The 15724-nt window shown below is 39.7% G+C and overlaps 1 protein-coding gene across 2 annotated transcripts in view; it reads right to left on the reverse strand.

Annotated features, from left to right (window-relative positions):
• Positions 1-14730, reverse strand: part of LOC140374438 (clathrin coat assembly protein AP180) — a 29663-nt gene extending 14933 nt beyond the window's left edge. For both annotated transcript variants that reach the window (XM_072461330.1, XM_072461329.1), the window contains exons 1-3: positions 14535-14730; positions 1824-1966; positions 105-180 (exon numbers count right to left, since the gene is read on the reverse strand). In XM_072461330.1, the coding sequence (XP_072317431.1) occupies positions 105-180; positions 1824-1966; positions 14535-14664 (349 nt within the window). In that variant the 5' untranslated portion in view covers positions 14665-14730. The remainder of the gene's footprint in view (positions 1-104; positions 181-1823; positions 1967-14534) is intronic.
• Between the last annotated feature and the right edge of the window lie 994 nt (positions 14731-15724).

Below are 15724 nucleotides of genomic sequence, written 5' to 3' on the forward strand. Positions count from 1 at the left end.
TAGGACGGATTCATAAATGTCAAATTGAGAGCCATTCAAAAATTATGCTGACTGGAGAGTTGAATGTGGGATTGTAAAACAAAAGACAAATATTCTCTACGCACCATGGGAGCCAGTTTTGTCCAGGAAGTTACTGAGGTTGAAAAGCGTGTTTCTAGATGCCAGGAACTGTAGAAATTTCTGCAAGAGAATACACAGTTAATGATGTGCAGAGAGCATTACTCACACAGTATTTCAAACAAATGTCTTTGTGGAGAAATTGCATATACGATGCAGTTAGTTAGCATCCTGCAGATACAGTAAACTAATGATTGTGTGTATACTTGCGAGTTGCAAATGTGTTTTGATGAGAGTTGCACAGGGGTATTGGCTGAAGTAGTACTTGTAGTAGTCCCAGTAACATGAATAAAGTGGTTAGCAGTAATAAAATAAAATAAATTGAGTTATTTAATAGGGTAAATCCACATTAACATCTTTATTGAACAAATAAAAAAAAATATCGGATTGTAGCTACAAAAACATCCATAGTCCCTGGTGTAGACACAGTAGTTATAGTGAAAGTTTACAGTATTACAAGCATGGTCAGTAGGAAGAAGGTAAGGTAGTTCTAGTACCAGGAGCAGTAGTATCTTGTTAGGTTATAATCCGGTTGGTTAGCATTTAGACAGAAAAACTTTCATAGCTCTTAATTGATTATAAATTATGAAAGTTAGTCAATCTCAATTTCCCTGGAGCAAATTAATCTTGCGTGCATTCTTAAAATGCAATTTTAAAAGCCAAACCATGGTACCTTTTGCATTTAAACCATGGTCGCAATATAAATGAGCATACTGCAGTAGTGTGTGGGGCATGAAGTAACATGGCATTGACAAATAAGGTCCCTGTGCAGCCCTGGGAAAGATATGGCTCCAGTTTTATATATTAAACACATGCAATTATCATTTTATGTGGTATTGAAAGCATATGACACAAAACACAAAAGAGCTACAACAAGGCACTACAAGCTCTTAGACACTGGACAGTCAGCACTTTTTCCACAACAGGCAGAAACAACCGTATAATTCATCACTTTGCCCTAAATGAATGCTAATTAGTCTTGTCAGTAAATGACCAAAGCCCCTCCGGATCTCACAGGAACATAAGGTCACTTTAACTTTTGCCCAGACATCTGCTGTTTCACTCACAGATTACTGAAGCAATTACCATGATATTAGACACTTTGTGACATTAATCATTATTATAATTGAATTATCATTAATTACTAATTGTACACTAAACCACCCGGGTATTGTAAATTCACAACTTGTATTTGGTCTTTTAGGAGAACATACGCCTGACAGAGATAAATCAGAAGAAAAGAACCAAAAAGCACAGTCCTAAGGCTACTTGCTTATTAGTGTTGAACTGGCTATTTTAAAGCTGCATTAGAAAGAAGCAATAGAAAAACGTATTTGGTCATTCAGAAAATGAATGTGTTTGTCCAGTGTGCTACATCCTGTAGAATAAGAAAATAGTACTGGTATATTGTAAATTTTAAAACCGGCAAAAGTGTATAGAGTAGTCATAAATCTAGTTGTTAAAGTTGTTGGGAAAAGAAGGTGGGATTTTATTTGTACCAGTACTGTAGCATTGGTAGGAGTTTATGCGGTATAATATGGGCTTTTACATAATAAGTAGTAGCAGTACAAGTGGTAGAAAGAGCGACTGTTACATTTAACATATGTAATTTGAGTAGTTGCTGCCATTTGTGTGTATTAGCAAAAGGAATAAATATACTAGTAAAAAAAGCCATGTTTGTGTATTGATTAGAGGCAGAAGCTCACCTCGTTGCCGTGGACCATGAGGTGGTGAGTGGTGATCAGGGCTTTGAATACCACCACCCAGCTGGCGTTCCCGGCCCGTTCCATCAGTGTGTCAGCCATCTGGGGCACGTTCACATTGGTGTCCTGGGTGGCCTGGATCAGGACTGGGAATTACAAAAAGAGATGTGTGGTTATAATGACAGGTGATGCAGTACATGGTGTGCAACAAGTACAGACACAATAACCGTTTGCAAAGATGAAGGAAAATGTCACAAGCTAGTATCTGGTTTGTGTAATGGCTGATGCATAGAGCAAAATGTATGACCTGTATCTGCAAACTCGACTGCTTTATCTGTACTCAATATCATGTATTTATTGTGCATGTGAGTGCATGAGTTTCCGTGTGTTGCATGTGTGTATGTGTGTATGTGCATACATGAGTGTGTGGGCAAGATGTTTTGTTGTATGAACCTGGGCGGTTGTTGGGGGGTTGGGTGGGATGTGGTCATGTGGGATTGTTTTTAATCCACTGTAAAGCACTTTGTGTTTTTTGTATGAAAAGCGCTTCATAAATTAAGTTTGATTGAAGCATCGATGCTTGACACAAATAAATTAAATTTAAGAGAGCACAACATTACAGGGCTAATTCTGTTAAAAAAAAAAAAAAAAAAATATATATATATATATATATATATATATATATATATTTCTTTTAAGTCTTCACGGCTTTGTTGAACAGCATGTTGGAGACAAGACAGGACTCTCACCAGTGGTGTGCAGTCAAGGCAAGCAGTGATTGGCCAACAAAATCTAAGATTACAGTGTGTCACAACTATATAAATTGTTCTAAAACATATCCAAATAACCCTGTTTTCCCTTCACTTCTGCAACTGAAGCTTGGCAGTGCTCACAGTGTCTTAGTGGCCAGTAGGTAGTACTGTGCGGCATGGTTCTTATTTTCCCACAGCTGCTCAGTCTGTGACATGTTCAACTGTTCATGTACCGTATTTTTCGGACTATAAGTCGCACCTTTTTTCATAGTTTTGGCCGGGGTGCGACTTATACTTATGTATACTTATATACTTACACTCATACTCCAGTGTGACTTATATATGTTTTTTTAATTCTCTATTATCCATTTATTGGCTGGTGCGTTATATATGTTCAGAGGCCCGTTCATGGTCCGCTCTCTAACATGAGTTTTTAGAACCAGGGCAGACAGCAGCTGGTTTTAGAGGTCTGTGCATGCGCTCTGAGGACCACACAGCCTCAAACCACGCTGAATAAACCTGTGTGGGAATCAAGGATGTTTGCAGGTTTTGCCCTAACTGAGCATGTGCAGAGAAGCGAAGCCATGCCACGTTTCAACAAACAAACTTAAAAACTATCTTTTTGAGACAAGTCTGGGTTTGGAGCTAAGGCTCTCTTCACGTTTATAATGATTAGACGTTAGTTAGAAATACAGGCAGTCATTTAAAAAAACATAGGGCGCTAATTTAATGTAATGAATTAGTCGGTGAAGTGATCCCGTACACGGAGGGAACTATATTATGATAGATCAATGCGCTTAGACACGCGGAACCGTGCTGCTCTCGGGGGACGAGCCACACGAGGCTGCAGGTGAGCGGTAGGTGCGTTTTATGATTGATACGTGGCAGGACTAATCGACAGTCCACGCCACGAGGAAATAAGACTAAAATTTGGGCCAAAAAAATCGTCCATTCAACCTTTAACACGTTCAGCACTCTGCTCAGGTATCAGAGTTTAGCGCAGTGGGATAGGTGTTAATAGCCCTTCATGGCCCAAACTTACATATTAGATTGTTGTTGTTTTTTTTCCTTAAATTATCCACTAAATATTGAACAGCCCAAGTCTGCTACCGCACACTACTGACTTTCACACACAATGCAGCAGATTCAACATAGCAAAAGCCAAAGTGACTCCATGCAATTTAAAAACATTTAATATGCTAAATAAGTTAAGCGTTGCGATATATTTTTAATTCAAACTGTTATTGTTCATTTCAACCACGCTAATACTGTTCAATTGCATGATCAATTAACCATTAGCACAATGGATTAGCATAATGACCACCATGAATTTTCATTAACTTCGTGTAACTGTGTTGGACCGAACTCCACAACTGAGACTAGACAATGAGACTAGGCTAGAACTCTTCTTGAGCAAAGAGAAAAATTATCTTTCCTTGCGGGAGAGAAAAATCCACACAAATGTTACTATGAAAACTATATCCCTGTTGGCTTAAAGAAATAACCAAACAGAATCCTTCTTTACATCACCACTTTTTCCTGGTATTTGTACATCGTGAACACAATAATAGCTCCTATTAATTATTCCGTCTGAGTAATCTTTTCTATATATTCAAATAATATAAGAAATCTACAAACATATGCAAAAATACCACAATAAAGAAGATTACAAACGAGTAATCTGGACACGCTTGCTCCCCCTGGCACAATTGTGACTGCAAGAAGAAGATATGTATTGAATGTGTGATAGGAGATTGTCAAATAGTAAAACCTGGAGCCATATCTTGAACGAGTGTGATGGATGAGATAAGAAGGTGTGGACAGAGTGTTGGACATGAAGCAGAGCTCATTTTACCTGCATCAGTTAAAATCATATTCAGCAGAACAAGCACATAAAAGCTCATTTGGCGTTTACAAACCTGTGATTTATTAATATTGCCGAGAATGTGCATATACACGGCTACACACAAGGTTGTTTGATGGGCCCAAGCAGGCTTCATGCAAGGTAAGTATAATACGGTACAGACCACACTACAAGCAATTAATTTGGCAATTCTATTCTGTTACTGATTTAATCTTTTCCCTCAAGGGAGTAGATTCATGCTTAATTCCTCCCAACATCTCCAGGCCTGGGACTGACTGAAAGGAGGAAAGTGGTTTGTGTGACTCTCATCGGCAGCATTACTGTATACACGGAAAGCATGAATAAATATTAATAACGATGCATGATGAATAATCACTGAAGGCCTCATGACTCAGCAACTGCATCATCTCCAGCCCACACTTTTGATTTCTCTGTCAGTCTGTCGCTCACATCCTGTCTCTCCTCATTTGACAAATTGATGCTACGTAATCCAAAGGCCTCTATGTCATGTCCAAAAGCGTCTTTTCTACTATTTAAAGATGAATAAGTAATACCAAAAGCAAATCAATAGTTGTGTTTGTGGTAAAGAGCAGGGCTTTCACTGTACAATGCAAATCTTACAGTGCAGTCACACCTGGTTTGAGCACACTTTACACCCTTCCAGTCCTGGTATAGTCCAATCCAAGTTTAGTCCCAATTTTGATGTAGTGTTTGTGTGCAAGTGTGAATGCACCCTTGTACCGCAGGCTTAGGAAGAGATAAACAGAACTAAATGTTGACACCAACAATGCAAACAATAGATCATTGGCTCTTTCTTAGAATGGTAAAACCTTCAAGTTTCAGGTGCTGATCCTGATCCCCCCAGCAACACATTTTTATAGTAAATTAACCTTTTTAGTTTTTCCTTCTCTATGACTGCATGTGTTCTTTGTTGTACTGAAAATGCTATGTTGTTTTATGTCAGGACTCGCCTGCAGGGGGAAATAAAGACAAGAGTGAACAGGATTTCAGCTGGAGCTTCTCTGACTCACCCACTTTCTGCTCAGATCATAATTATGCACAACCATCAGCCCATGATTATTGTGATAGGGACAGCAAGCACCAGAAAAGGTACATGCTGGCCCCTATTCAAACCAATAACATTTAGTGAAGCAATAGTTCATCAAATCATCAACATCAAAACTCCTTTTTTGGTGTTTTGGCCTGATGGCACGCAAAACATGCCTGGGAGCGTTGTAGCAGTTACACAAGGTCATTGCAGGCATCAGGATTACAGCGCTAGTCTCACAGAGCTATATTATCTACAATTCTGTTACAATCTCAATTCCAAGTAATGCATCAAAGCTAATAACAAAGCTATGAGTCATGAAGCAAGATCAATGCAAACTATACAATACGATTTTTTACCGTGGTGTCTTTTAACCCCATAGTTAGGGCTACATATCACAGTTGAATCAAAATGAATGAATGAATTGAGACATTTTATGCTTTTTTCTTGGTGTGGTTCTTCTGTGTTAAATTATAATATATGTACCGCATATAATTATTATACAGTTTGCTTATTGTAAACTAAATTGTAATACTGATATTAATTGACATAATAATAATAATAATAAAAACAGCTCCATTGAGTTGTGATAAACAGCAATATTGAGAAGTGACATTTCACCGGAGCAAGCTGCAGATTTTCATTTAAATATTACAAAAAAAAAACACAATTAGATAATCCGACACAATTGTGCAGCACTACCCACAGCATAATCCAACTGACAACAACTGATGGATGGATTTTTTGTGAAGAAACAGTCGCCTCATTCAGTTTCAAATCAGGAGCATGTGAGTCCAGTTTCCCATAGTGCTTTGCATCGATAAATGTAACTGATATTTTGAGAGTGAGTACAACTGCTGCAGGCCCACAACAAACCTACACAAATGTCTGTAAGCAAACATCTCCTAAAATCCTTTTTTTACGGCTAAATTTACACACACTAGGGACATGCCAAGGTGGTTTCTATGGTAACAAGCATTTATATTTGTACACATTTTAAGAAAAGTGTAAAATCATTTGGAAAGCTGCTCCTACAGCAGCACTCTGAAAAGGCACTGCAGAGTTCCATGGCTGATTAAACCCTCAATTTGGAATCAAATGAGTGACAATCCCCTGTAAAGTGACAATGGTGACGTACTGCAGGCTACTTGCTTTGTCTTCAGTAAGATGTGTGATGTTGTTGATATCTGTTTGAATAAGTATGGTTTAAACAACAAGGTGCCAAGCATTACACTGGTTTAATGTGTTAGAACACCACAATGCACAACAGAATGTTAACACTGCTTAACACACGTCACTTAGAATTAGAATTCTCACTAACCGTTGAATTAATCATAATATAATCTATACAATTTATGTCTTACTTTTTTGGGACATTCAAAAAATCTTTATATTGCATTTTTCATTCCCTGGTGGAGTACTATAGCCATAACTACCTGGGTCTGCATGACAGAAGCAGGGCCAGGGTGAAATGTCTTGCATAAAGACACATCAATACTATCATCTGGGCTGAGCAAGAATTTAATGAGTTATGTATATGAGCTGCTGCAAACATGCAATTTAATAGTTAGGTATCTTAAGTATATTTATTTGTCTATCTGTCAAGAATGGACCAGAACTGAACCTTAAATTAACTAAACATTTAGAATACATTTCAGGTTTGATTTCGGACAAGGACAAAAAACAGAACAAACGACCAGGTTAAAGGTGCCATAACATGCTTTTTTTCACGATAATAATAAGGGTTGTGCAACACCCTTAACATAATAGTTAAGAAATATCACCCAGACCTTGGACCCCCTCACCAACCCGGAAATGCAAACGGCTTGGTTTGATATTCGCCCCCACCCTTGCGAAGAGCGATCTGGCTCCCCCGCCCAACCCGTGACGTAGTCTCAGAGCGCGTGTGTGCCCCGCCCACCCGTGACGTAGCCCCACAGCTGTCTGATGATGCGTGCCTGCCCTTATGACGCGGTCTTGCCCCACAGCCTGTCAGTTTGGAGATTCGAGGAAAGGAGATAGTCTGTAATATAGCTAAACACTGCGGGAATCAATCAAAAAAAACACTCTGGGTACTGGGTACATATATGAAGCACAAATAGCAATGTAAGAAGGTTAAAAGCTCTGAAAAGTCGATTTTGCATGTTATGGGACCTTTAATATGTGAGCTAATGCAGGACTAAACCACAACGAGAATTAAACCAGAACTTGAGGACTAGAAAAGAGGAAAAAACAAGGTTGTTCTCCATCTGCACTAGACCTGTGGTGTAAATGTAGGTCCAAACCACATGAACCACTGATGTGTGATTGGCTGATTGATTTGATATCTGCAATCAGAAAGGGTCCCTAATTCATTGACCAGTGAACATTGATCATCTTATATTTCAATGTCCTCCTATCTGCCCATATGTATTATGTTAATTTTGTTGCGGGACACACTGCCTGGTCATGAGTGATGCCTGTGTTGAGAGGCACACATGAATAGATGGTGAAAGCGTGGAGTTTATTTATAGCTCTCACCAGCCTCCAGCTACTTACAGAGGGAGAGAAAAAAGTACCCACAATGCCATGCTACTACCCAGCTTAACGTAGCGTAGAAGCGTCAATGTGGTGTGGCAGCCAAACAAAAAAGAAGTTATCGAGATGGGACACAGTGGAGACATGGAGGTATAGGCAGATGGTCAGCACACTGCACCCGGTAGTCGTGGTGGAGAAGACAGATCCGTTCATTTAGATATTGTGGATTTTGTGAGGTTGCAATGTACGAATGGCAACTAGAGCAAAAAGAAAAGAACAAAACAGATCTAAATATTGAATTATTGCTGATTAAACCAACGAGTCATGCATCACCAAGATCAGATCTGCTTTTCCTGTGCAAATGGATCAATTTCTCTCTAATGACTCTAATTGTTCTTCATCTAAACACTGCTCCAATCAAATGGCTGCTGACTACGTGCTCACGAGCACCATCAATGCAACATATTGCAACACATTTTTATGCATTTTCCCCATTGAATCTTTAGGTACAGCTGAGAAAAAATTATAAAACATGCAAAGAGAAAAAAAGCATTTGAAAACATGTGTTGCTCCTTAAGATCAAATATAACTTATAAACATAAGAAAAGTATGTACTGATCACTTTGTATTTCTGTGAACTCTAAAAGGTCATTGGCTGTTGTACCAGAACACTTTGAGGAATTCACAATCTTGTCCGATCTTGGATACTAAGCAGGTTTGTGATTGGGTTACTACTGGATTGGAGACCAGTGGGACTACCAGGTGCTGCAGTAGGGCCACAGTGACTCTAATCTTGAGCATACTGTAGTTTTGTCCTTTGGCAAGACACTTCACCCACCTTGCCTAGTATGAATGTGGTGTGTGAGTGGTGACGGTCAGAAGGGCCAATGGCGCAGATTGGAAGCCTCCTCTCTGTCTATCTTCCCCAGGGCAGCTGTTGCAACACTATCAGCTTTACACTACCGAAATGCTTTTATTATAATAAATCAAAAAAGGCTTCCAAAAGCAATGTAATTATGCCATATACATTTTTTTTGGTTTCTTTTAAAACGTTTCAGTGTTTCAACAATCATCTTCAGTAAGACTGGTTTCAAAGTTGACACAGCTGAAAGACCCATCAGGTTGTCATTGACATTGTGTTGCCAGATAAGATGGTATGAATAAGCTTTTGGGATGTATTCCTCCTCAATAGGAATAGCAAGCTGTTTGCTCACAAAACACTGTGGACCACTAGGGCCATACCACAAAGAAGCAAAGTATGTAAGTGGTAATAACAGTAACATTACATTCATTCAGTTAGTTAGATAGTATTATTAGCAGCTGTTTACTTATCTGAAATGCAGATTCAAAATATTAGTATGAAACTATTTTGCTGAACTAGTACCTGTTTTAAATACATTTTTCTGTAACTGCATGTACACATATTGGCTTACGAAATACCCCTAAATGCATTCTCGGACAACCGTATGATTAACTTGTGAAATATAGTCAATTGTGGCTGTGATGCCATAGTGAGACCCCCATAATTAAGTTCATGGCCGGAGTGCCCTCTAAAGCCCCTTCTAGTCTAAAATGTATTGATAGGAGTGGGTGGTTTGGAGGAGCCGCTCGATGTTCAGGTCTTGAGCAGATAATGATGTAGTTGAGGTTTTATATGGGCCTCAGCTCTGGATCCTGCTCATTAATCTGGACACCGCTGCTACGACGGTCATGCACCCACACAGTTTTAGACATGAGAAGGGAGGCAATGGAAAACCTATAGTGAGGCCTCTCACACATCACACATCAGCGTATTCTCCTTTATCTGTGCACTGCAACTCACCAATAGACAAGAACTGCACAGACTGTTTGAGTTTCAAGTGGCTACTCATGAACCACTTAAATACTAGTGGTATGTGTCGAGCGCCGTTTGTGATGAATAAATGGCTAATTCAGAAAACATGGTAAACTTGCTCCTGTTTATGCCGTGTATCCAGAACACCACAAATTAGAAGCAGGTAATTTGGGTGAGGCAAAAATGAAATACTGCCTTGAAATATAAAAAATAAAGCTACAATGTTAAATATGAGCACTGTCCAAGAGTTGTAAAGAAGAGAGAAACACTAAATGTTTAGTGCAGGAAATTGTAACTGGACCCGGATATGGTGTACACTCAACACCTTATGGTAGTATTAGTCATTCATATCTCTCTCCATGTGGAGTTTTTATCATTCAAGATGATGCAAGTCATATACTGTACATCAGGGCTATTCAACTTTATTTTCCCGAGGTCCAGCTGTTTTGGAGGTCCAAGGTCTCCGGGCCGGAGATGCACAACATCCACTACTGTAACAACATTTTGTGTGGCACAATTTAGTTAATACAATAAAATAACTACTGCTAGATTACATTTTTGTGAGAAATAACATACAAAATCCTTAGCCTACATTGCTTTGCAAAATTGCCCATCCAGAACTGAACTAGAATTAATTTAGGACCAGACTAGTATCAGCCAGCTCTGAAACAAGTCAAGCTTAACCATACAAGGACTAAACCCAAGACCAAACCAGGTCTAATCAAGTGCTAACCCAGAATTAAACTAGTAAACAAGATTTTTTAAAGATGGGTCATGGGCTGGAATCAATTGCTTGGCGGGCCTTATCAATAACAAGATATAACCAAAAGGATCAATGTGTTTTAAATATACCTATACATACAGGCGCAAGTTGTTGGTTTTCAGGGGCCATCAGAAGACAAACCAGGGGCAGAAGCTTCTCTAATGGCTCTAATCTGAAGAGGGCAGTCCTTCTCTTGCCCTCTCACATGACTTTGTCCATGTCCACAGATCACAGTTATGGTGCACTGATTGCTTGCAGTGGTAGATGTTGGAGTTTTAAATGGCTCACACAATTTCCACACCAAAGGGGGGAGAATGGCAACCCCCCAGGCCATCATCCCAACGGGAAAACAGACTATGCCACACAATGATTCATGTTTTTTTTTGTGGTAACAGTACTATCGCTGCCAAACACACACAAGGCTATAGGTTAGGAGATGATTTGATTTCTGCTTTTGTTTTCTGAAGACCCTGTTTAGTTCTGATTTAGTCCTATAGCTTAGGCTTGGAAGTCCTAATACTTTTTTTGACTAGGGTGAGTACCGGTTTAGTCTAGTCCAATATAGATTGTACTTGACATGGTAAGAGAATTATAATGCTGTGCTATTTCATTATTTTAAACAAGGATTTAGTGGGACACAAAGGGCAGAATAAATATTAACCCCTGTACTATTAACAAATAGATAAAAAGATCATCAACAACATGTCAAGTTAAAGTAAGACATACTCAGAAGATGAAGAGCTATTAAAAGTGTTGCATCTAGAGGAACAGCCATCCTCATTTAGCCAACACGTGACCTTGTTACAAGTGTTATCTGTCCTGCCTGTATCATTCAAGCTCTGGGCCAACACTATAAAAGAACATTATAAAATGCTGCCTTCAAGTGTAACCCTCACAGTTTAGAGACAGAACACCTCATTTCTCACTGCAGTCACTTTGGGTTAAAAACAAAAACAAAAATAGCCCTGTTTTGTGTAGAAGACCAGCCCTATCGATAAATGTACTGTGTTACACAAAAAAAGCTGGTTAACCCTATGGCTGGTATTGTTCACTGGATAATAAGAAAAAACAAAAGTAGTAAATGCAATAAAAGCTAAGCATTAAATGGTTTTATATGAACCAAAGCGGTTTCCACTAAATACATTACACTGGTTTTATGTGTCAAAAGGATAAAAAGGATTAGAGTCAGAGAGGGTTGATGAGGCACAGATTTAATTTTACATGGTTGCCAGTAACTGATGAGCTGAATAAAACTGCTAAGATGGAGATGACTCATAGAAGTTGAAAAGTGCTATTATAACTACATGTGCAAAAATCAGTCACAGATGTCTGCAGTCAGATATCACTTAGACAATGGTGAGCAATAAGTCCATATAGATTTTGTATCAATCTCTTCTGGTTTGCTTACTGATTGTTTGCTTTGTCTTGAGTAATCATGGCTTGTGTAGTGGTACCCAGGCAGGCAGCTGACTCACAGCTGCACCTCCTCAATCCCACCCAGCTCTGAACAGGAACACTCTCTATTCAAAATGCCATTCCAGCCTTTTTGTTGGAGTGTTGCCAAAGGCATCGAGAATCCATAGATAAAGATATGGGTGAAAACATTGATCAGGCCGACCATGCCTGAAAAATTACTTTATTTCAGCTCAGATCAGAGCACTGCTGTACTGGTGTGACCCAGAGTACGGGATACAGTGGAAAAATATTGAGTGTAATGTTGTGCCGGGGGTTCCTGTACCAGCCTTATAGACAGATGACAAACGGCTGAATAACTTGGAGGAATGAGGGATTACGCCGACAATTTGGAGGAAGTTGAGAACCTATGGGTAAAATCTGCGCTGACATGGAGCCATACATATGTTGGCTGTGGCTATGTATGGATATGGATATGTTTTATGTGTACGGGTATATGTATGTATACGTGTATATGTATGTCTGTGTATGTGAATATGTGTGTAAATAGTGTATATATCTTTTCTCTTTCTTTACAGGTTAGTTTGGTGCTGTATGTTTAAAAAAGAATACAAAAATTGTTTTTAAAGAAAAAGTATTGATCCGGTCTGTTGGACTAAAAGTTCCTTGAAGCGTGTCCCTGAAAATCTGTGCAAAATTAAATCAACTGTTTAAAATATTCATAGACTGCGTCAACTATCACCGGCTATAGAGAAAATAATGAAAAATGAATAAAGAAATACTGAATTTGACATATTCCAAGTGATGTGTCAAGTGACATAAGCAAATTGTTACTTCATTCAATTAATAGCTTTTCTGCAGTAAAAATAATGTTGAAAATGGTAGGATTATTACACAGCAACCCAAAGTAAGTAATACAAGACATTTACATCACAGATGAGACTAGTCAGCCAGCCCAAGTCAAATTCAAAAGCATCTTGCAAGTTCGATAACCACTGTGCACCCTGAAATCACAATATCAACAATGTGCTCACAAACTACGTTGAAAGTGATCAGTCCAGTTCAGGCTACAGTATTTCTTGGGGCTTTCATGTTTAGACAGACTATACCTGGATTCTGTCAATTTATCAGAGTCTGAAGAGCCTGCGGTTTCTATCTCAACAGAACAAAATCTGCAGTGCAGCAGACCAGTAAATAGTTCTCTCATGTGGGAGCTATCCATAACAGTATTTTTAAAGCCACAAAAGAGAATGGTCTATTAAATGCAGTTTTATCAAGTTTTATTTCTGATATATGTTCTGTTTATGTGGCAGTGGCACTTCAATGAAAAATGCGGACACTGATTTTGGCAATCGATTTTGTTAAGTCATGGTCTGCCCACCACCACCGGAAGTACATTTTCTATAAACATAACAAGCTTGAAAGCTACTCAGCTACTGTATGTGGTAACTGACCTATAGTTTTATATAAAATCTTTCTCTGAAACTATAAACTGTTAAATTATCAAAACATATGTTCTTTGGACTGAAAACAACTATGACAGGGATATAGTGCCCATAGTTTAGTGGTTAGCCTCCATCATGCCTTTGAAGTAATATTTAAAATGTGTCTGTGGTCAAAATTAATGGGAAATGTACTTCCAGAAACGCAGCAGGGTTCAAAATGGGCGGGACTGTTGAGCTCCAATAGGGCACTAAATAAGTGAATGAACTTTTTTCCCCCCAATGACTTTATCTTTGTCAGCTTTAAAGCACTCTAATTTAGTCATGTTTGAAAGGTTTTTGTGGCTATCCATGTGAACTGCCGGGGTTTACTTGACTTCATTAGCTACTACAGTGTTGTAAAACAGCAACTGATTTGTTACTTATTTGGAAACAGAAAATATCTATTCTGAAAATGTTGTTCTTTTAATAGTTCTTTAAACCTACTTTATTATCAAATTACTTTTTATGTCAGCTGTGTGGGTAGACAGTTGAGATGGTCCAGTCGATAGGCAGGTCCATTTTTCTCTATTGAAGTTTTTTTTCAGGGAATATAATGATGTGAGGCTAGGTGCCTTAAACTTTTGCCCTTTTACCGGAAACATGTGTGCCAGAGAGTAGTGAGTTGTTTGCATCATCATTTTACAATTAGAGTGTGAAATGATGTAGGCCTACCCTGCAGAATAGTCACGTAGATTCCTCGTCTTATCATTTCATCCCAGAATATTATTGTTAAAGTAAAATTTTCTTTAGATCTTGTTCAGTAGATTGGCACTAACCGTCCTTTTACAAGTGCAATCAATAATGCATGGACCACATCAGCATGTAACACTCAGTGGTCTGACTTCATGGCATCATTTGCATCACAGTGGGATAAGAGAACTGGCAGGTGTCATTACATAATTGTGATTTGTGGTTAGTGAAAGTCTGCATGAAACGTGCTGGTGACGTGTGCGTGTTAACATGGCAATGGAGGAGCAATCACTGTGGCCTAGTTGTACGTGAGAGGAGAAGAGATCGCCACAGATGGCAGGTTACTCACATTCCAGGTGCTTCTTCTTTGGGGGGGTTTGTTCGTGTGTCGTGGCTTTACACACCACCTTGCACACCTCAGAGCCGGTCAGCGTGTACTGCGCCGCGGCGATGCGGTCCGTCAGCGTTTGACCCGACATCTTCTCCGTCTCAGTCCAACCCCGACGGTCAGTCAAGCGTCCAGTGTGGTCCTACCCTCCTACCCCCCCCCCCCCCCCCCCCCCCCAAAGCCCAGGCGAGTCTCCGTAATCCCAGAGGTCTTCAAAAACAACACACACAGATATCGCCAGGAAGAGAAGCGCTTGGTTGAATATGGCGTTGCCCACTTTCCACGCACCTCGGGCACGTTTATGTGAATTGCATAACAATACTGGACCTAGTTCAGTTCAAACGCTTTCTGGGAATAAGCGCAGTGTCCTTTTTCCAAATGGTTTTAAATATTTCCAGGAGGCAAATCAAGTATTCTACGCAAACAATTCATGAATATTTCCTTTAATTTGATCGAGTAGCGTCTTACTGTTTGCCTTCCAGAGGGCCAGCCTCAGACACGAGCGCTGGGATGATGCTGGCAGTTCCGCTCCCCCTCCTCCCGTCTTCCTTCCTTCTGCCTCCGGATTATCCTCTCCAGCAGCCCCTCGCTTTTCAGCGGAGAGTGCAAAGGAACATAAGGACCTGCTGGTATCTTCCCTCCATCCAAAGCGACGCTATCCTCCGCCCTCTCCCCGGGATGCGTCCTCTCTCTGCGTCCCACCGTCAGCCTCAGTGTCCCGGTGACGTTCGCTTCAAACCGGGTCGATGGGTGGCGTTGTTTTTTCAATGGAAACGAATCATGTCACTCATTTCATTATTTATTTAGATTTCGCATCTGACTCCGCCTTTCTTCTGCGTCAGCTGATGTGATGCTACCAACTGCGCTGGCACAATTTCATCGCGAGAATCGGAAATGGACGAGAACTGTGAAGGGTCTGTGCGTCTGAGCAGCAAAGGGTTAAATAAAAATCTGCTCTACAGCCTAGCTTGATGCTGCTGCCATAGTATGAAGGTCACATGAACCATACATCTCCTCTTCCTTCTTCTTTAGCTCACGTTTTATAATGCATTTAGCATTATAAAGCTAAAGGCCTCTGCCTCTGTCCATGGTGCTGCAATGCCCTCGATTGTAATTGATTGTGATATGCCAGGAAGAACCCCTATCATTTG

The sequence above is a fragment of the Eucyclogobius newberryi genome, unplaced genomic scaffold (assembly GCF_026437365.1).
Source record: "Eucyclogobius newberryi isolate DKJ021-1_F unplaced genomic scaffold, fEucNew1.0.hap1 SCAF_3, whole genome shotgun sequence".
Lineage (NCBI taxonomy): Eukaryota > Metazoa > Chordata > Actinopteri > Gobiiformes > Gobiidae > Eucyclogobius > Eucyclogobius newberryi.